General features: G+C 34.2%; 2 protein-coding genes across 2 annotated transcripts in view; both read right to left on the reverse strand.

Moving 5' to 3' along the window:
• Nucleotides 1-2,803: 2,803 nt before the first annotated feature.
• Nucleotides 2,804-5,054, reverse strand: LOC131146570 (12-oxophytodienoate reductase 2-like). The gene is made up of 5 exons (XM_058096239.1): nt 4,917-5,054; nt 4,600-4,740; nt 4,252-4,382; nt 3,769-3,954; nt 2,804-3,396 (listed from the first exon to the last, which is right to left on the reverse strand). Exons 1-5 carry the CDS (start codon nt 5,012-5,014, stop codon nt 2,804-2,806), a joined length of 1,149 nt encoding a protein of 382 aa, XP_057952222.1. The 5' UTR covers nt 5,015-5,054.
• A 4,513-nt stretch (nt 5,055-9,567) lies between these two features.
• Nucleotides 9,568-23,511, reverse strand: part of LOC131145678 (12-oxophytodienoate reductase 2-like) — a 34,213-nt gene continuing 20,269 nt past the window's right edge. The window contains exons 4-5 of the mRNA XM_058094877.1: nt 10,088-10,210; nt 9,568-9,872 (exon numbers count right to left, since the gene is read on the reverse strand). Coding sequence (XP_057950860.1) covers nt 9,568-9,872; nt 10,088-10,210 — 428 coding nt within the window. The remainder of the gene's footprint in view (nt 9,873-10,087; nt 10,211-23,511) is intronic.

Consider the following 23,511-nt stretch of genomic DNA (forward strand, 5'->3'; position numbering starts at 1 on the left):
TGAATGCAATCGGATGGGACGAACTCGACAAGCTTTCAACTGATGGAGAAAATGAAGAGGAAGTAGCAAACTTTTGTTTCATGGCAGAGGATCAAGATGAGGTTAGTTCCGATGATGAATACTTCCCCTCTTATGATGAATTGAAAGATAATTGCAAAAAACTATATGATGAGTTAGTTGCAACTAAAAGAAAAAATAGACATCTTAAAGAAATACGCTCAAAATGCAAGCAAAATGAGACATGTCTTTGTTCTATTCTAAATGAAGAAAATGCATCTCTTAAAATGAAAAATGAAGAGCTTGTTAAAAATTCTCAAAAAGATCATGAATTTCTTCAAAAGAAAATTGAAAAACTTGAAAAATCAAATTGATGAGAGTTTTAAAGAAAACATGACTTTGAAAAAGAAAATTGAGGATCAAAGTAATATCATTTATAAGTTTACCAATGGAAAATAAAATTTTGACAAATTACTTGCTTTCAAAAAATTGGAATTTCAAAGAAGGTTTAGGTTATGGTTTATCCTCATCTAAATCTATTGACTTTGCAAATCTTGAGTTTGTTCACGAACTTAAGATCAAGTTATTTCACAAACTCAATATTGAGTCAGTTCATAAGTTACTAAACGAGCTAATAAATAAGTCGGTTCGCGAATTGTTAAACGAGTCAGCTCGAGAATTATTAAACAAGTCAGCTCGCGAGCTTAACAAGTCAAGTATGAAGTGGCCCGAACTAGGCTCGTTTGACTTAATAAACCAGTTCGAGGAAGCTATTACCTAGTCGAGCACTGAGAAGCTCACTAGCGATTCGATTCATTTTACAGTCCTATTCACCCTATATCTTATATGCTTTGCCTTACTTCAAACTTCGAACTTGAGATCCGTATCGTGAAACTCTCAAACTCAATATCTCTTCCAAGATAAGACTCGGTGAGTCGAAAGACCTAGCTTGAAGACCTCTCGAGTCTTGACAAGAGTTAAATATGGGACAAAGTGGGCCTGGGGTCAGCTTGGATCCTGTGGTTTACTCTTTGGTTGGGTTTGGGCTGTTGTGAGAACTTTAACTTGGCCCATCCCGAGCCCAACGCACATGGGCCTTGGCTCTGCTTAATGTGTACCCTCAGGTGGCATTGTATTCTCTCACAATCCCACCACTGTTAACACAATCATGAGTTGGGTTGGGCCTACTACTAAGTCTGCAAATTTTAACTAGACGTTGAAGCCCACTGCAAAGGTAATATTTGAATTTAAGAAATTCATTCAGGCCCGTTATCTATCTATGGTATTCATAAAATAAAATAAACATAATTACTTTTATGTGGAGCCATTTAAATGCAAGAAATATACAATCATACACATATAATATACAAAGAAATATAAAAAAAATTATTAATTCACCAGAGAAAAGCAAAAATGCACTCATAATGATGGTAGAGAAAAAAGCTAGTGGAGCGTAAAAATTTTAATTAAGGAAATGCAAGGTATATATATATAATGTGAAATAGTGAAAAATAAATATATATTTTTATCAGACAACTCCGAAAAAAATAAAAAGAGCTCAATGTTTTAGGATCTGTTTGGATCAAGAATTTTATTTGGGAAAAGAAAAGAAAAAGAAAATAAGTAGGAAACACATTTTCCTTTATATTTTTTTCTCTATTAAATACTATAAAAAATAAAAGGTTATTTTAATATGACTAAAAATTAGAAAAAATTAAATATTAATGATGTGTAAAATCAAATTTTTGTTTATAGATTTAGCATTTTTTTTATTTTCTTTCTCATTTTTCTTGATTACCAAACATAAAACTGAGGATTCTATGATATTTTTTTTTTCCTTTTTATAATATTTTTTTTTCCTCTTTACTTACCTTTCTATGATATTTTTTTTTCCTTTTTATAATATTTTTTGAGTTCCAAACGGACACTTAGAATTTGTTTGGAACAAGGATTTTGCTTAGAAAAGGAAAGGTAAGTAAAGAGGAAACTTATTTTTCCTTATAATTTCCTTTTCTATTAAATACTATCAAAAATGAAAGTTTATTTTAATACGACTAAAAATTAAGAAAAATTAAATATGAATAATGTGTCATAGATTTGGTATTTTTTTTTCCTTTTTCATTTTTCTTGATAATTAAACATAAAAATGTGGATTTTTTGATTTTTTTTTCCTAATATTTTTGAATTCGAAATAGAGCCTTGGGGAACAGAAGAAAAAAATTTATTTGGAATTACCTGTGTATTTAAATTCTATCAAATCAATAGGAAAGAGAGAGAGAGAGAGAGAGAGAGAGAGAGAGAGAGAGAGAGAGAGAGATTGCAATTAGGTTTCTCTTTGTATGCTTTCTCTATATGCATGGTTTATTTGTATATAAAAAGTGAAGCTTTTTTTTTTTTTCTTTTTAATGCGAGGGTTGATTGATTTATTTGCATTCAGAAGCATATTTCAAGTTTAATGGATGATGCTTGTAAAATTTTCTTACCCAAAAATTGTGTGAACATTAGACTTATGCACTATAGATGATTATGAATTTGCAAGGAGAAATTCATTTTCTAGTGTTACCCAATTTAGATTTTGTATATTTGAACCATAAAATTATTCCTAACCAGTTAAACAAAGTCACATCGGCACATTTAAAAGAAAGGCATTGTATTCAAAAGCAATATTTTTGTAATATTTTATTAATTTTCTGTAACAATCACAGTACAAAACAAGGATCTCTCCTAGAAAAGTTCAAGATGAATTGCACAGGTAACAATATATGATGAGGAATTTAAGTTGCCATTCTCTTGCGTAGAAATATAATTATGTCGAAGTTTCAAGAAATGAGTAGTCAGTGTAACCAATAACAGGGTCTGATGCGTAGAAAGTGTTCCTATTGTACTTATTAAGAGGAGCATTGAGCTCAAATCTCCTTGGCAAATCTGGGTTTGCCAAGAACAGACGCCCAAACGCAACCAAATCTGTATGGTTCTCAGCGACTGCAGTATTCCCATCTTCTTTCTCATAGCCACCTGCTGAAATAAAAGTGCCTTTGAAAGCTTCTCTCATGGGTAAAAGGCTGTCGAGGCAATCGCTTTTTTCTCCTAGTGTTTTCATCCTGGGTTCAACCATGTGGCAGTATAGAATGCCATATTTGTTCAAGGATTCAGCCATATATAGACCTAAAGCTTTTGGATTTGAGTCTCCTGATGCCATATAGTCTGCAAAAGGAGAGAGCCTTATCCCGACTCTGTCTGCTCCTACCTCATTAACAACTGCTTCGACTACTTGCCGAGCAAATCGGCAACGATTTTCCAAGGATCCGCCATATTGGTCAGTTCGGTCGTTGATTTGGTCTTTGAGAAACTGGTCAATTAGGTAGCCATGAGCTCCATGAATCTCCACTCCATCAAAACCTATATACATAAAATAAACATCATTATATAGGAGGCCAACAACCAGAGTCTTTGCTTGGAAATACCTGTTCAACCCATGGCTCATCATGAAAATTCATTTAGCCATCTTTGCAGAAGAAGGCAATGATTTGCGGACTTATCATGACTATTTTTTGAATAATGTGTTTCGTAAAACAAATTTGGAGTAGTTACTTTTTAGTAAATCTTTTATTTTCATGAAACATATTATCGTATCTTGAGCATTTGGCGAATCAAATATAACTTACTGTGCTTAAACATACTAATTAAATATTCCAAATATAATCTTTTCCGCAAGGCTAAATGTATATAAGGCCAGGCCTAAAATCATTGACAACAGGAAGGATGAATTACCAGCTTCCATAGCATTCCTAGCAGCGAGCCTAAAATCATTGACAATTTGAGGGATTTCATCAATCTTTAGCCGCCGTGGAGGTGAAATATATTGTCCAGCATCATCTCCAGAATTCGTACTAATAAGTTGAAATGTCACAGGCTTGTCTGTACTAGAAATCGGAGCTTGCCCATTAGGCTGAAAACCTGTCCAAGCAAATAGATTTATAGTAAACATATAGAAGGAAGGACGAGAAATTCCAATGATTAAAACTTAAACTTAATTCGAGGTCTTGAGTTCTAATTTGTATTTGAAGTCTTGGGTTTGAATCTATGAGGGATGTGAAGAAATACAAGATGAGACGGGAAATTAATGAAGAGCATAGAACATATATATATATATATATATATATATATATATATATATAAATGTGAAGAAATACAAGATGAGACGGGAAATTAATGAAGAGCATAGAACATATATATATATATATATATATATACCTTCATTGGAAACCCTTCCCACATGCACAATCTGACAGAAGAAAATGCCACCCTTGGCATGAACAGCATCTACGATGGGTTTCCAGGCTTCAACTTGCTCTCTAGTCCATATACCAGGGGTATCTGTATACCTAAATTAATTAATCACGATCAACAACAAAGTTAAATTAAAATGAGTTTTTACTCTTAGATTTGAATTTATTTGGGTTCAGACAAAATTAATGTAATATGTAGAAAATTATGATAAATTTTCAGCTTCCAAATGCAGCTTTAATGTATGATAAATTGTTAATTTCTGACGAGAAAAAAAAAAACTATGGCCACACGCAACTACGTATACGTACGTACCCTTGAGCAGTATCAGAAACTCCAGTGGCTTCAGCAATGAGAAGACCTCCTTTGGTGGTTCTCTGAGAGTAATATAAGATGGCATGCGGCTGAGGCACATTGTGGTAAGATCTTTGTCTGCCTAATGGAGCCAGAACAATTCTGAGAAACCAACAACAACAAAGAAATCAAAACCAACAATAATCAAGAAATCGATTGCGACTTTTCATGCACAAAAAGAAATTTAATCAACCATGCATTTGTTTTGCAAGTCGCAGCTATTCTGGGGAAGAACACTACTTAATTTAAATGAATGAATTGGAGATGCATATAATTACCTATGGGAAAGATGGAAACTGCCCATCTTGTATGGAGTAAGAAGTGGCAGAGGGGCTTTGGCTTCTAATTGTCGTCCTTTCACTTTTGTGTCATCCATTTGAGCTTCTCTCCGATCACTCTACTCTCTCTCTCTCTCTCTCTCTCTCTCTCTCTCTCTCTCTCTCCCTTAATTGCTTTCAAAAACTGATGAATGAATTATCGTTCAGATATAGATCTGTGTCACCGTATGTCAACAATAGCTATATTTATATATAGAAGGGGAGGGAAGCATCTGACGCAGCAAAAACTGGTGGCGGCTACTTTTGACGACGTCGGGAAGTCGCCGGCGATTGTTGTTCAAAGGTTGCATTAGTCCATGTATCTATATGATTCATTCTGTTAATTTCTTTTATAAATTTCCTACGCTCATAAAGAATTAAATAACTAAGAAGACAAATCTGCATTTCATATCAAATCTCTCCGAGTTTTAGAATCGAAATTTTATCATTCTTTCTTTTCTCTCTCTCTCTCTCTCTCTCTGAATTTTGGCAGTCAACAGACAGGGGCGGCCTTGCTTTAGGCAATTGAGGGAGGCGCCTTGGCGGCTCAATTTTTTTTAATATAATAATATTATTTTTAAGTTCCAAAATTTTTTTAATTAAATGATATTAATATTATTTATTATGCTCTATTCCCATAATTGACTTCCCAACTAATTAATAAATAATAAAATTATATTTTAAAATATAAAATAAATACAATTTAATTCTTTTTTTTCAAGTCTTATATTTCTCAACTAACAACTTTATTATATTTCAAATTATCTATTACTCCCATCTCTCTCTCTTAGTCCCTCTAAAAAAAATTTTTCATCTCTCACACTCTCATCTCTTGGTTTTTTTATGATTTTTGCTCCAACTATTGTGTTCATCATCTTCGGGCCTCCGATTCTATGTAATTTTCATCAACTCTAATTTTTATTTTAATGTTTGTATATTATTTTTCTATTATTTTCACTCTGAATTTTTTTTTTCTATTTTTTCTTAGATTTTGAAAGCTTTGAAATTATAGCGTTGTATCCAGTAAGAATCCGATATCTCTAAAGTCTTACTCGCCGATCGATTTACAATAATAATAATAATCAGGTTATATTGTTTCAATCTACTATTTTTATAGATTTATTAAATTTATTTTTATTTGTTTACATAATTTGTCGATTTATAGTTAGTGTTAATTTTGAAATTTAATTATGTCAACGAGAAAATATGACTCCGGATATGAAAAACGAAGAAAGAAAAAAAATAGAAAAATTAGTGTCATCTCAAAAGGGAGCTCTTGATAAATTTATTTTTAATTCTAAGTAAAATATAAATGAGCAAGATGAAAATCCTCCAAAAAACGAGCAATCAATTCCAGAGATGGAATAATAATAATAATAATAATAATAATAATAATAATAATAATAATAATAATAATAATAGTGATAAAGATAACATTGATATACAGGAAATGTTCACTAATGATATTTCTTTTGAAAAACATTTTAACAATATAGAAAAAAAAATAAATAATGATGATAATATTTATGATCCAAAACATTGGGAAAATATAGATACCAAATTACAAAATTTACTAGTTGGAAAAGGTCCTATTAGGGATAATGATTTAACTTTTCCAAAAGATGAAAATTCAAGACATTTTTTAAATATATATTATATTCGAAAATTATCAAATGGAGAGAAACATGATAGAAAATGACTTATATATTCTAAAGATTTAGATAGAGTATTTTGTTTTTGTTGTAAGTTATTTGGTCAAAAATTAAATAACCAACTACTAGCTAATACTTGAAAATCCTGAATATAAAACTTTAATTAGTGATTTTGCATTTCAAAAAGTTAGAAAAATTAATTTTAAATAAAAATAAAAATTAAACAAAATATTAAGGATACTTGAATAAATTATTCGCCTAGGGCCCCATATTGTCAAGAGCCGGCCCTGTCAACAGATGGATACAGAAATTGTTGTGGTCAATCCCCAATATCAAGCCATGAATATTGAAACTCAAATCTCTGAAAATTCCATTCGAATTTTTTAATATGAAAGTTAGAATCAAAATTTTGTACTTCTTTCTCTTCTTTTGTCAAGATTGATAAGCCCTGCAAGGATATAAAGCAGGTGTGTGGAGAAACCAATAAAGGGCAAGTTACTAAAGTAAACAAGGAACAGACCATAGTGATACTGCAGAAGCAAAGATTGTGAAAACTAATCAAGCAGCAGAAACAATTAAAATTAATCAACTAATGGAAACTATAGAAGCAGTGCCTTATAGCTAATTATTCATACACAGCTATGAAGAGTTATTGCCACGTGGCTTGGAGAGATAAGACTGTGATAAAAGATAGCAACAGATGTTGGTGATGTTAGTTGTATTTTGTAGTCATTCCTTTTCTTTAGAAAGTTAGTTATCGGTCAGTTAAGCAGTTTATGTATATAAGTAGATTAAATGATTGTATTTAAACTGAGTTGCTTGTAAGTTTCATTTGATTAAAGAAATAAAACTCATAGTTTATTTAGACTCTCTCTCTCTCCGTGAAACCTTTTATATGGTATCAAAGCTTGAAGGTACATCCATGGCGTCCCCAGATTAAAGTAACCAATCTGACCCATCCCCACAACCGAATATTAACGCCCACACTGAATTAAATTCCTCTTCTAATCTCTCAAATCCATTTTTCCTCAATTCAAATGAAAATCTAAGTAGCATCTTAGTTACACAACCACTGCTTGGCATGAAAAACTATTACTCTTGGTCAAGAGCCATGATTATAGCTCTCACTGCCAAGAAGAAGATAGGTTTTATCAATGGAAAAATTGCTATACCTGATCGAGAATTTCCTCTCTATGAAGATTGGCTAAGCTGCAACACGATGGTAATTTCTTGGTTGATCAATTCAATGCACGCAAATGTGTATGACAGTGTGATGTATTGTCAAACTGCTAAAGAAATGTGGCTGGAATTGCAAAATGTCTTCTCTCAAGGTAATGGTCCCAAAATCTACGATTTTTAAAAGGAACTTTATTATATTACTCAAAATCAGATGTCAGTAACTAAGTATTATACGAAATTCAAAAGGTTATGTGATCAATTGCTAAATCTAGAACCATTACCAAAGTGTATATGTGGTGCAAATAAAACCCTAAGTACTAATCATGACAAAGCCTATGTCATGAGGTTCCTTATGGGATTGAATGAAAATTTTGAAACCATTAGGACTCAAATTCTTATGTATGAGCCTCTCCCTTCAATTAACAAGGTTTATGCATTAGTCCTTCAAGAAGAGTCTTACAAGAATGCTGGACATGGCGGATCCTATATTGCTAAACCTGATACTGTGGCAATGTATGCAAACTCAAAGGGAAACAGCTCTGGTAATTCAAGATGGAACAAAGGAAACAACAAGAAAGAGAGACCTATGTGCACTCATTGTAACATGTTTGGGCATACTATTGATAAGTGTTTCAAGTTACACGGATACCCACCTGGTTACAAGCTAAAAGGGAGATCAAGTGCAAATCAAGTTTCTTGCACTCAAGGAACTATGATTGAGAATTCTTCCCAAAGTTAGGTTCAATGTCCTATCACCAAGGCTCAATGTGAGCAGCTGTTGGCTTTTCTCAATACAGGATCAACTCCTAGTGACAATCATCATGTTGCTAATGTAAGTGTTGGTAATGGTTTGTTTGGATTGATCTCTGGATCTGCTGGTGTTCATGGTGCTGCTGCTGTGACAGATAAATCTTCTCAACCTCAAGCACATAATAACTACCTTGAAACCATGTCAGGTTTTATGTCTAATCCTTTCTTTACTCCCAATTTGAAACACTCTATTTTCTCAGCCAAATTGGTTAATAGAACTTGTTTTGGATCCACTGATTAGGTCATAGACACAGGGGCTACTGACCACATGGTACATTCAATTACTTGTTTCACACATATCACAGCCACTTTGAATACTCATGTGAATCTACCCAATGGTGAAATTGCTTTGGTCACACACATTGGGATTGTCCAAACCACTGAAACCCTTATCTTGTACAATGTTCTTTGTGTTCCTTCTTTCAGCTTTAACCTCATATATGTAAGTCAATCACTTTTTTGTTGCCTTATTTTCTTTGGAAATTTATGTTTTATCCAGGACCTTGCTCATTGGAGCACGATTGGTCTGGGTAAAGAGTGCAATGGGCTCTACCTGCTAGAAGAAAGCAACTTTGTTTCTTCTTATTTTTCAGTTTCTTCAGTTTTTTCAGTCAATAAGTCACAGTCACATGTATGACATTTCAGGTTGGGACACTTATCAAATGCCAAATTGGCTTTGATTAAGTCCATAATGTACCTTCTTTTGATTCAAATAAAGACTTTCTTTGTGATATTTTTCCTATTGCAAAACAAAAGAGGTTACCTTTTAATAAAAGTTCTCATATTTCTGAAAATTGCTTTGATTTGATACATTATGACTTGTGGGGTCCTTTTTCTGTTTCTACCATTAATTCATGCAAATATTTCTTAACCATTGTAGATGATTGTTCTAGATCTACATGGGTTTACTTGCTAAAACACAAGTCTCAAGCACAATCTGTTTTGGAACAATTTTGTAATATGGTTGAGACTTAATTTTCTAGAAAAGTGAAGGTTATAAGGACTGATAATGGAACAGAGTTTATTATAAGCAATTTTTTTTTCCCAAAATGGAATTTTACATCAATTAAGGTCAGGCCTAAAATCTTTGACAACGGGAAGGATGAATTACCAGCTTCCATAGCATTCCTAGCTGCGAGCCTAAAATCATTGACAATTTGAGGGATTTCATCAATCTTTAGCCGCCGTGGAGGTGAGAAATATTGTCCAGCATCATCTCCAGAATTCGTACTAATAAGTTGAAATGTCACAGGCTTGTCTGTACTAGAAATCGGAGCTTGCCCATTAGGCTGAAAACCTGTCCAAGCAAATAGATTTATAGTAAACATATCGAAGGAAGGACGAGACATTCCAATGATTAAAACTTAAGCTTATTTCGAGGTCTTGAGTTCTAATTTGTATTTGAAGTCTTGGGTTTGAATCTATGAGGGATGTGAAGAAATACAAGATGAGACGGGAAATTAATGAAGAGCATAGAACATATATATATACCTTCATTGGAAACCCTTCCCACATGCAAAATCTGACAGAAGAAAATGCCACCCTTGGCATGAACAGCATCTACGATGGGTTTCCAGGCTTCAACTTGCTCTCTAGTCCATATACCAGGGGTATCTGTATACCTAAATTAATTAATCACGATCAACAACAAAGTTAAATTAAAATGAGTTTTTACTCTTAGATTTGAATTTATTTGGGTTCAGACAAAATTAATGTAATATGTAGAAAATTATGATAAATTTTCAGCTTCCAAATGCAGCTTTAATGTATGATAAATTGTTAATTTCTGACGAGAAAAAAAAAAAACTATGGCCACACGCAACTACGTATACGTACGTACCCTTGAGCAGTATCAGAAACTCCAGTGGCTTCAGCAATGAGAAGACCTCCTTTGGTGGTTGGCATGCGGCTGAGGCACATTGTGGTAAGATCTCTGTCTGGCTAATGGCGCCAGAACAATTCTGAGAAACCAACGACAACAAAGAAATCAAAACCAACAATAATCAAGAAATCGATTGCGACTTTTCAAGCACAAAAAGAAATTTAATCAACCATGCATTTGTTTTGCAAGTCGCAGTTAATCTGGGGAAGAACACTACTTAATTTAAATGAATGAATTGAAGATGCGTATAATTACCTATGGGAAAGATGGAAACTGTCCATCTTGTATGGAGTAAGAAGTGGCAGAGGGGCTTTGGCTTCTAATTGTCGTCCTTTCACTTTTGTGTCATCCATTTGAGCTTCTCTCAGATCACTATACTCTCTCTCTCTCTCTCTCTCTCTCTCTCTCTCTCTCTCTCTCTCTCTCTCTCTCTCTCTCTCTCTCTTAATTGCTTTCAAAAACTGATGAATGAATTATAGTTCAGATATAGATCCGCGTCGCCGTATGTCAGCAACAGCTATTTATATATAGAAGGGGAGGGCAGCACCTGACGCCGCAAAAACTGGTGGCGGCTACTTTTGACGACGTCGGGAAGTCGCCAGCGATTGTTGTTCAAAGGTTGCATTTGTCCATGCATCTATATGATTCATTCTGTTAATTTCTTTTATTAATTTCCTACGCTCATAAAGAATTAAATAACTAAGAAGACAAATCTGCATTTCCTATCAAATCTCTCCGAGTTTTAGAATCGAAATTTTATCATTCTCTCTCTCTCTCTTTTCTCTCTCTCTCTCTGAATTTTGGCAGTCAACGGATCAGAAATTGTTGCGGTCAATCCCCAATATCAAGCCATGAATATTGAAACTCAAATCTCTGAAAATTCCATTCCAATTTTTGAATATGAAAGTTAGAATCAAAATTTTGTACTTTTTCTCTTCTGATAAGCCCTGTGAGGATATAAAGTAGGTGTGTGAAGAAACCAATAAAGGGCTAGTTACTAGAATACTTCAACAAGGAACAGAGCATAGTAATACTGCAAAAGCAAAGGTTGTGAGAATTAATCAAGTAGCAGAAATAATTAAAATTAATCAACTAATGGAACTATAGAAGCAATGCCTTATAGCTAATTATTCATACACAACTATGAAGAGTTATTGTCATGTGGCTTGGAGAGATATGACTGTGATAGAAGATGGCAACAGATGTTGGTGATGTTAGTTGTATTTTGTAGTCATTCCTTTTTTTTTTTGGAAGTTAGTTATCGGTTAGTTAAGCAATTTCTGTATATAAGTAGATTAAATGATAATACTTAAACTGAGTTGCTTGTAAGTTTCATTTGATTAAAGAAATAAAACTCAGAGTTTATTTAGACTCTCTCTCTCTCTCCGTGAAACCTTTTATATGGTATCAGAGCTTGAAGGTACATCCATGGCGTCCCCAGATTCAAGCAACCAATCTGATCCATCCTCACAACTGAATATTAACACCCACATTGGATTGAATTCCTCTTCTAATCTCTCAAATCCATTTTTTTCTCAATTCAAATGAAAATACATGTAGCATCTTGGTTACACAACCACTGCTTGGCATGAAAAACTATTACTCTTGGTCAAGAGCCATGATTCTAGCTCTCACTGTCAAGAAGAAGATAGGTTTTATCAATGGAAAAATTGCTATACCTAATCAAGAATCTCCTCTCTATGAAGATTGGCTACGCTGCAACACGTTGGTAATTTCTTGGTTGATCAATTCAATGCACGAAGATGTGTATGGCAGTGTAATGTATTGTCAAATTGCTAAAGAAATGTGGCTGGAATTGCAAAATGTCTTCTGTCAAGGTAATGGTCCCAAAATCTACAATTTTTAAAAGGAACTTTGTATGAGCCTCTCCCTTCAATTAACAAGGTTTATGCATTAGTCCTTCAAGAAGAGTCTTACAAGAATGCTGCACATGGAGGATCCTATATTGCTAAACCTAATACTGTGGCAATGTATGCAAACTCAAAGGGAAACAACTCTAGTAATTCAAGATGGAACAAAGGAAACAACAAGAAAGAGAGACCTATGTGCACTCATTGTAATATGTTTGGGCATACTATTGATAAGTGCTTCAAGTTACACAGATACCCACCTGGTTACAAGCTAAAAGGGAGATCAAGTGCAAATCAAGTTTCTTGCACTCAAGGAACTATGATTGAGAATTCTTCCCAAAGTCAGATTGAATGTCCTATCACCAAGGCTCAATGTGAGCAATTGTTGGCTTTTCTCAATACAAGATCAACTCCTAGTGACAATCATCATGTTGCTAATGTAAGTGTTGGTAATGGTTTGTCTGGATTGATCTCTGGATCTGCTGGTGTTCATGGTGTTGTTGCTGTGACAGACAACTCTTCCCAGCCTCAAGCACATAATAACTACCTTGAAACCATGTCAGGTTTTATGTCTAATCCTTTCTTTACTCCCAATTTGACACACTCTATTTTCTCAGCCAAATTAGTTAATAGAACTTGTTTTGGATCCACTGATTGGGTCATAGACACAGGGGCTACTGACCACATGGTACATTCAATTACTTGTTTCACACATATCACAGCCACTCTGAATACTCATGTGAATTTACCCAATGGTGAAATTGCTTTGGTCACACACATTGGGACTGTCCAAATCACTGAAACCCTTATCTTGTACAATGTTCTTTGTGTTCCTTCTTTCAGCTTTAACCTCATATATGTTAGTTAACTTACTAAATCACTTCTTTGTTGCCTTATTTTCTTTGAAAATTTATGTTTTATCTAGGACCTTGCTTATTGGAGCACGATTGGTCTGGGTAAAGAGTGCAATGGGCTCTACCTGCTGGAAGAAAGCAAGTTTGTTTCTTCTTCTTCTTCTTCAGTTTCTTCAGTTTTTTCAGTCAATAAGTCACAGTCACATGTATGACATTTCAGGTTGGGACACTTATCAAATGCCAAATTTGCTTTGATTAAGTCCAATGATGTGCCTCCTTTTGATTCAAATAAAGACTTTCTTTGTGATATTTTTCCTATTGCAAAACAAAAGAGGTTACCTTTTAATAAAAGTTCTCATATTTCTAAAAATTGCTTTGATTTGATACATTGTGACTTGTGGGGTCCTTTTTCTGTTTCTACCATTAATTCATGCAAATATTTCTTAACCATTGTAGATGATTGTTCTAGATCTACATGGGTTTACTTGCTAAAACACAAGTCTCAAACACAATCTATTTTGGAACAATTTTGTAATATGGTTGAGACTCAATTTCTAGAAAAGTGAAGGTTATAAGGACTAATAATGGAACATAGTTTATTATGAGCAATATTTTTTGCCCAAAATGGAATTTTACATCAATTAAGTTGTGTTGAAACTCCTCAATAGAATGCAATAGTAGAGAGGAAGCATCAACATGTCTTAAATGTTGCAAGATCCCTTTTGTTCCATTCTCATTTGCCATTATACCTTTGGGGACATTGTGTCTTAACAACAGTATATTTGATTAATAGAATCCCAACTTCAGTTTTGTCTCATAAAACCCCTTCTGAAGTGCTTTATGGTCATGCTCCTTCTTATGATCACCTAAGGGTTTTTGGATGTCTTTGTTTTGTATCTACTTTAGCTCATAATAGGTCTAAGTTTATTGCTAGGGTTAGGAAGTGTGTGTTTCTAGGATATCCTTTTGGTGTGAAAGGTTACAAAGTCCTAGATATATCTACACATACTATTTTCATTTCTAGAGATGTGGTGTTTCATGAAGAAATTTTCCCTTTTGCTGGTGATAATGAATCAATTTCAGATTTTTTCCTTTAAGTTCAAAAGTTGATGGCCTTGCCAATTCCAGTTCAGGTAATGACTCATTTGTTACTCCCATTTGCATTCCTGAAAATCATATTCCTTGTTCAACCCCAAGTAATGATTCTGTTTCAGTTGAGGTTCCATCTTCTAATTCTAATCCTTCTTCTTCTTCTTCTGTCATTCCTATTGTTACTTCCCCTAATATTCATGATTCTATTGATTCTTTGATTCCTTCTTTACCCGAACATACAGTTCCTAGTATTGTCCCAACAACACCAGCTTCTACAAAAGCAGCATAACCACCATCTGCACTTCTCAGAAAATCAACCAGACACACCAAACAACCTGCTTACTTACAGGATTATTCTTATATTGTTACTCACATTCCAGGTGCACCTTATGATGTAGCTCAATGCCTTACTTACTCACATTTGGAACCAAGTTATCAATCCTACCTGATGATAGTCAGTTCTTCTCCTCAAGAACCTTAGTTTTTCTTTCAAGCAGTTAAATATCCTCTTTGGAGAGAGGCAATGGACAAGGAGATTCAGGCACTTGAGAAAACTCACACTTGGGACCTCTCTACTTTGCCACCTGGTAAATCACCCATTAGATGTAAGTGGGTATATAGGATTAAGCTAAATTCTGATGGTTCAATTGAAAGATACAAGGCAAGACTCGTTACGAAGGGTTACACTCAAAGAGAAGGTCTAGATTTTCTTGAAACCTTCTCTCCAATAGCTAAAACAGTCATTGTTAGAGACTTGATTGCATTAGCAACTGCCAAAGCTTGGCCTCTTCATCAATTAGGCATCAACAATGCTTTTCTGCATAAGGATTTAGATGAGGAAGTATATATGTCCCTGCCTTCTAGTTATCACGGCAAGGGGGGGAGTTCCTTAACACCTACTTCCTCTTCTCCTGTTGTTTGTAAGTTACTCAAATCTCTTTATGGTTTAAGGCAAGCCTCTAGACAATGGTACACTAAACTTTCCACCACTATTCAACAACTTGGTTTCATTCAATCTACTACTGATCACTCCTTGTTTGTGCATGTGAAAGGTTCTTTGTTTACAGCTTTGTTGGTATATGTGGATGACATGGTCATCACAGGAAATGATCAAGACTATGTTGCTGGTTTGAAGTCAATTTTAGATGCCAAATTTGGAGTTAAGGATCTTGGTTCACTTAAATACTTCTTGGGGCTCAAGATTGCTAGAAGTGAGAAGGGTATTAGCTTGAATCAAAGGAAGTTTGCTCTTAATATATTGAAAGAAACAGGTATGATGGGATACATGCCTGTTAACTCTCCCATAGAGCAGTAGTTGAAGTTGTCCAAGGATTATGGAGACTTGTTGTCAGACTCGAGCAAGTTTAGAAGACTCATAGGAAAACTGATGTGCTTAACCTTGAGTAGACCTGATTTGACATATGCAGTAACTACATTAAGTCAGTTTTTGGCTAAACCAAGGCTTCCACACATGCAGGAAGCTACTAGAATATTGCAATATATCAAGGGAACATCAGGGCAAGAGGTATTCTTCCCTAGTGATTCAGATTTACAATTGAAAGCCTACTGTGATGCTGACTGGGCAGGATGTCCAGACACTAGAAAATCATTAACTGGTTATTGTGTTTTCCTTGGGAATACCTTAATTTCATGGTAATCAAAGAAACAGTCAATGGTGTCAAGGTCTTTGGCTAAAGCTGAATATAGGTCAATGGCAAGTACTACCTATGAAATAACTTGGTTATTGTATCTATTGAGAGATCTTCAAGTGAAGCATGATAAGTCAGTTCTAATGTACGGTGACAACCAGATAGCTTTGCATATTGCTACAAATCCTGTGTTTCATAAGAGATCAAAACACATAGAGACAGATTGTCATATTGTGAGAAATAGAGTTCTTGATGGTACTATCAAAACATTTCATGTTGCTTTTAGGAATCAATTGACAGATGTCTTTACTAAGGCACTTGGTGTGGATAATCACATCATATTAGTCAAGAAGTTGGGGTTGATCAACATATTTGCTCCTAAAATTGAATATCCAGATTATGTGAAGGTAAGATCATAATGCAAGAGCTTTGCTCTTAAGGGGGGTGTGTTAAGATTGATAAGCCCTGTGAGGATATAAAGCAGGTGTGTGGAGAAACCAATAAAGGGCAAGTTACTAAAGTAATTCAACAAGGAACATAGCATAGTGGTACTGCAGAGGCAAAGATTGTGAAAATTAATCAAGCAACAGAAACAATTAAAATTTATCAACTAATGGAAACTATAGAAGTAGTGCCTTACAGCAAATTATTCATACACAACTATGAAGAGTTATTGTCACATAGCTTGGAGAGATAGGTCTGTGATAGAAGATAACAACAGATGTTGGTGATGTTAGTTGTATTTTGTAGTCGTTCCTTTTCTTTAGGAAGTTAGTTATCGGTCAGTTAAGCAGTTCCTGTATATAAGTAGAATAAATGATTGTATTTAAATTGAGTTGCTTGTAAGTTTTTTTTTATTAAAGAAATAAAACTCAGAGTTTATTTAGACTCTCTCTCTCTCTCTCTCTCCCTCGTGAAACCTTTTTTTTCTTTTTTTTTAAATTTATTTTTTGGTTGATGTTCTAAAGATTTGGAATTTTGATGAATTAATTTATAATTTCATAATTTATGAGGACATGCGATTTTATATCTATAATTTATAAATTATGACGCTGCATGCTTGGATGACGGGGCAGTGTGTTCATCATGCATGACGATTGATGGATTTTCATGGGAAACAAACAAGCAATAATGACAAACTACATTAATTTAATTTTCTATATGGGAAAGAGGTAGACTACTGCCTCTGCCATCTCTATTTTTCACTTTCTTAGATTTGAATTTGGCCGTAAAGTTGGGCACATTCATTATGGAGGATGAAGTCTTGGAATGCTGTGGTTTTTCCTCGGATCAACTTTTTTCTCCTCTCTCAATATTTGAGAGTCAAACGTAATAAAAAATTTAAATAAAAAATGTAAATAGATTAATCATTAATAAAAATTTTAAAATATAATATAAATAATAAAATCAATGAACAAATTTTATTTTACACATGATTAATAATGGATTCTTTTACAAAATAATTATTATACAACAAATTTAGAGCTAGTAAATTCGAACTATAAAATATTTATTTTTGACCATTTTTAATTAATCTCACATCACATGTATATGTATAAAAATAAAAAAAATAAAAATACATTGTAATTTGAACTTGAGATAGGATTTTTTGTTAAAAATTCCTAATGCATAATTATTTAATTTTGCATTATTTTTATTTTATAATAGTGATTTTTATTAGTTTTAATATTTTTTAATTGGTGTTATTATTTTTCTATTTATATACTTCTTACTATCCTGAAAATAGTAATAATAAATTTTTCTATTTTTTACTTTTATTTTTTATTTTTTAACATATATATTCTTGAAAGTTGTAGAGGAGGCAGGTTTAGGAGTGCAATCAGTTTATTATGATTTGATTATGAACCAAACCAAAAATCGAACCGAACCGAACCTTGCAATTTTTAGTATCCCAAATCAAAACCGAAACTAAACCGAATTTATTATCCCCAACCAAATATTTGGCGATTCGGTTACCTTTTTTTTTTTTTTTTTCAACAATTTCTTTTCACAAGGATTGTTGATAATTTATTAAATATTTTGATTTCTAAATATTAAACAGACATATTAATATACTAGTTAAGTAATTATATTAATTTATATATATAATTTAAAATTTATTCATTTTTTTTTATTTTCTGGTTCAGTCATACTTTGGAAATTGACATCGAATACTAAAATATTAAGTCGCTTGCCGATTCAATTTTGATCCAATTTTCAGTTTTTTCGTAATTTGTACACCCCTTCGTTGGGATGACAAAAATTCAAACCTAACAAAGTCAAAGACAATGCAGGTAGCAGTTAAAAATCATCATGCATGAGGTGTTAAAAGGATGGTCTTGGTAGGCAGTCTCCTTATCACGTCAACCCATGACCACTACAAGCCGGTCACAAGGAAAAGTATTTCTTTCCCCCATGGCTGAGCTCAGTTGACAGAGTGGACTTCGGGCGTTTCCTTTCACGAGGTGAACCTAATCCTGGTACCCCGGGTTCAAGCCTGCTGCTGGGCGCCTGAAATTTGCATCTCTGTGGTATGTGGGGCCGCACTGCAGGGCATGGGATTAGTCACTGGCCGGTGCGACGGACTGTAAAACGGACGTCGTTGACGGTAGGTGGATACCCGGGACGAACCCAAAAAAAAAAAAAAAAGTATTTCTTCAAGAAATAATATTAATTATTTATTCAAAGTTATTCAAAAATCATCCCATCAACATATAAATTATATATTCATTTTTTTATAATTAATTTTAATTTTTTAGGTTAAATTCGGTTAATCGAATTACCTGATAATTCGATTCGTTTGAGTACGATTCGATTAAAGAGTTCAATTCGATCAGTTCAATTATGCGATTAGATTAATTGAGAAAAAAAAATAGTTAATTCAGTTGATTGGTCAATTGCACACCCCTAGTCTCCGTCCTCTCCACTAGCATCTTAATTGAAAATTTTTCATTCCTACCATTCACCCATTTTAGGATGAACTCCACCCTCCATCCTAATTAAAATAGTTATCACATGCTCCGAAAGTCTTTGGCACAAAACATTTCTATGTTTTGAAATTAGATCTAAATAAGAATAATAATTTGACCACAAAAACTCATTCGAAGAAGAGATTTAAGTTTCTTGCATAAAAATTTGATAACAAGTCACATCGAAATCTTTTATCCAAAATTTATTTATCTAATTAAAACTCTCAAAATTAATAGTCTTATGAGTTTTTAAAAAGTACATAAAAATTAAAATTAAAATTAAAATTAAAAGAATATTAAATAAAATAATATTATTTTTGAAAATGCATTGTAAAACACTCCAACACCTCCACTAGAATCATGAAGGCACCCCACTTTGCAGCCATGTTCAAATCAAAGAAAGTCAGAAAAAAGAAAAGATCATGCTTTACTTTTTTTTTTTTACTATTTTTATAGTATTATAAATTAAAATAGTGAAGGTTTATTATTAAAAATAAATAAAATATTAAATAATACTCTAATTGGGAAAAAAATTTCCAAACTAATGTTCATGTAATCTCGCAACTTGATGCTGCGAGATTTAAACTAATGGACCGCTGGGAAATTGATGCGTGGCACGGAGGGGAGCAAATCTCACAGCTCCAAGTTGCGAGGTTTAAAGGGAGCAGCCAGGGAAAAAGTGACGCGTGGCAGGCGCACGAGCAAATCTCGCAGCTTTAAGCTGCGAGATTTAAAGGGACGGCAGCGGGAAGAAGCAACTTAGCCATTAAACTCCCATTGGAGCATGGACTGTTGCCATTCACATTTCTCATTAGTTTGTTCTCATCTTCCCTTAAGAAAGCAGAAAAAACCTCCATAAGGAACGGTGCAACTTCCACCGGCCGGATTCCAACCAAATGCCAATTCCGACGCACCTCTGCCTCTCTTTGCCCTTCGAATCCCAACACAAAGATCCCCATTGTCTGTCCTCAAAAATGTAAAAAATCTGTCTTTTGTATTCTACTCCTTCTTCATCCTTTTTTTTTTTTTTTTTTTCAACCGTCTTTCCTTTCTTATATATAAAAAACTTAACTTTACTATACAGTTTTTCATCTCCTAGACTCAAGCTAACCACCCTGATTTATGGGATGTTACAAATTTCAAATGCCTCAAATCTCTCTTGGCTGTTTACAATGACAGCTCATGCCAACACTCCCCCTCAAGTTGATGCATAGAGGTCTCGCATGTCCAACTTGTCAAGTGAGTTGTAGAAGTCCTTACTAGATACAGCTTTTGTAAGGATGTCTGCCAATTGATCTTCGGATTTCACAAATGAAAACCTAATTGTTTTTACTTCAAGATTCTCTTTGATGAAGTGTCGATCTACCTCCACATGTTTAGTATGATTATGTTGAATAGGATTGTGAGAAATGGCAATTGCAGCTTTATTGTCAGACAAGAGATCCATCTCGGAAGTGAAGGCAAACCCGATTTCAGTGAGTAGCTTTCTTAGCCAAAAGAGTTCACAAAGACCTTTAGCCATTCCCTTAAACTCAGCTTCAACACTTGACAAAGCTACCACTTTTTGTTTCTTACTTCTCCAAGTTACAAGATTTCCTCCAACAAATGTAAAATATCCTGATGTAGACTTTCTATCAGTGATATTACCAGCCCAATCCGCATCCGTATACCCATAAACCATCGACTGACTATTATGTTTTGAGAACATAAGTCCCTTTGTAGTAATCGGGAAAAAAATAAAATTTTAAAGTAAAATAATAATAATAAAATAATAAAATAAAATTAATTATTTAAATTAACAAGTAAAATGAATAGTATGATAAGGAACAAATATATATAAATATTAAAGCATGTATATATATATATATATATATATATGTGTGTGTGTGTGTGTGTGTGTGTGTGTGTGTGTGTGTGTGTGTGTGTGTATATATATAAGTAAGTTATTATGATACGCATTTAATATATAGGTTAAAGGTATATATATATATATATAAAGTGTGAATGTTTCTTCAAGAAGCTTTACTTTAATTAATGTTTACTATATATATATATATATATATATAATAACACAAGCTTCTTCAAGAAGCTTTGAAAGTCAAAATCCAAATTGAATTGAATTTTTGGTGTGCATGAGTGCACTCTCTCTCTCTCTCTCCCTCTCCTACGACTCTCTCTCTCTTCGATTTTAGGCTAGTTTTACGCCGGATCGACAAACCGAAGCCACCACGACGCTCTTGGCGAAGTTCTCTACAAGTCTGCCGGAGCGGATTGTCAGGGAAACGAAGTTGGATTTCATCCCAAATCCAAGGTAAGGCTTTATATTCAATATTTGGATTTTTGACAGTTGAAGAAAGTGATATACGCGTAAAAATACTGAACTTTAATACTAAAAATTTTCAGTTCCAGGGTGTTAATTGGGAACGTTGGGAATCATCCCTAAGTTGAGGTAAGACTTTTTAAGTCGAATTTGACTTAGTGGTAGTTATAAAAAATGTTGTACGTACAAAAATACTAAACTTTAATTCTGCGAGTTTTCATTTTCAGGGTGTAGAGTTGAGAACCTTGTGGGTAACGGGAAGATTTTCTTATGGGCTTTTCAGGAATCAGATAAGGGAATAAACTAAACTAATTTTGTTTTGAGAAAATGTATGTATATATATGTAGCATCTGGTTTCAGGAAAAATAAATATATTTATATATATAATTTATATTTGGAAAATACTGTTTAAATGATGATGTGTTGAATACGTGGAAAATTTGTTTAGTGTGCCATGAGTATAAAAATATTGTGAAATACTGTTTTCTGGGAATGGGGACGATATGGATTTCTATGATGGAAAATCGGCGTACGGGCCGATATATATATATATATATATATATATGTGTGTGATTTGCCGGCGTACGAGCCGTGCTATGTGGATATGTTTGCCGGTGTACGGGCCATGCTATGTGGATGAGATTTGCTAGCGTACGGGCTGTGTTACGTGATTTGCCAGCGTACGGGCCGAGCTATGTGATTTGCCAGCATACGGGCTGTGTTATGTGATTTGCCAGCGTACGGGCCGAGCTATGATAAAATGTGAAATATCGGCGTACGGGCCGATGATTTTCATGATATATGTATATGTGAAAAATGATATGAATGATTTGATATTTATTGATATGAGATATCCATGTATCACGATTTTAGTATATGTATATGATATCAGAACCTGGTTGGCTTGGTCTAGGCTAGCACTTGCACGGTACCGTTGCTATGTGTCCATGGTCCTCGTGATCATGATATCTGTGTTAACACCGCTGTACGGAATGGTGTGAGATTGGATGGTCGATGTGGTTATTTTCAAGAAGTGTGCTGTTATCGCCCTTGGTGTACGGACCAGTCTGGGTAGACCCATCGGACCTACAGACTACTATTTGACTTGGCAGTGGCCGGCCAACCATTGTCAGGTCCCGCCTTCGGGCCACACAACCCAGTCATGTGGGAGTAATACATGACAACAGCCAGCTAACCCACCAGGATTGTTTTATGTTATTATTAGTGTATGAGATGAGATATGTTTATGAAAATGCAGTATATTCTGCTATGTGTTGATATATATGTATGTTTTCCCAGATTTGATAAACAGTATTGAATATGTTATGTATGGTATATGTAGAACACATAATACTCATGTTGCCACACATTGGTATTAGTTTATTTCCCTTACTGAGAGGTGTCTCACCCCTAAATCTTATTAACTTTTCAGGAGCCCCAGATAGGAGAGCGGGAAAAGCCTCATTGATATAGTACGGTCTATCTACCCTTTTTGAAGGGTAAGTTTTGTAGGGACAGTTAGATTTTGTGGGAAATGTCCCTAGGTTTTATTTTTGGGATGTATATATGAAAATATAGTGATTGTAGTAACTCTGGTATATTGTGGTATATGGTATTGAGATGTACATGTTTGTATATTTTCTGCTGCTAGGGCTTCTACTTTATGCTTTGATATATCCCTGGTGCCCACGGGCTCAGGTGGATTGTGACCTGCTGAGATGGAATGTATGATGTGATGATAATTTATTTAAAAAAAATATATATGTGAAAAAGGAGCAGGTCATTTTGGGACCCCCACACTTAAAAAATATATGTGAAAAAATAATTTGGGACCCCCACACTTATGACCCGGGTGCCATTTGGCATCACAATTGAAACATAGGCCCTTATCTCTCTTTTCCTTCAGCTGATTTGGAGTCATTTTGGTAATTTGGTTGGTGGTCATGGGTTTAGGCTGCTGTTTTGGGTAATTAGGAGGGTTGTAAGGCTGAGAGTGAGTTGTGGTTGCTGGTTGATGGTGAGTTTTGGGGAATAGTGACTTTTTGAGAGCCCATTGATGCTCCTCTTGTAACTTAGCAATGCCATAGGCTTGTGGAATAGTAAGGAGGTTGAGGGTTTTGACATAAAATCGAATTTCATCCTTCAATCCACCAATGAAACAACTCAACCTATAGTCCTCAGGTAATCTTCTCAACCTATTAGAGAGGAATTCAAATTGCTCCTTATATGCTTCAACACTAGAGGTTTGCTTAAGTTTGATCAAAGCCTCCATCGAGTC

Source organism: Malania oleifera, chromosome 13 (assembly GCF_029873635.1).
Source record: "Malania oleifera isolate guangnan ecotype guangnan chromosome 13, ASM2987363v1, whole genome shotgun sequence".
In the NCBI taxonomy this organism is placed as follows: domain Eukaryota; kingdom Viridiplantae; phylum Streptophyta; class Magnoliopsida; order Santalales; family Ximeniaceae; genus Malania; species Malania oleifera.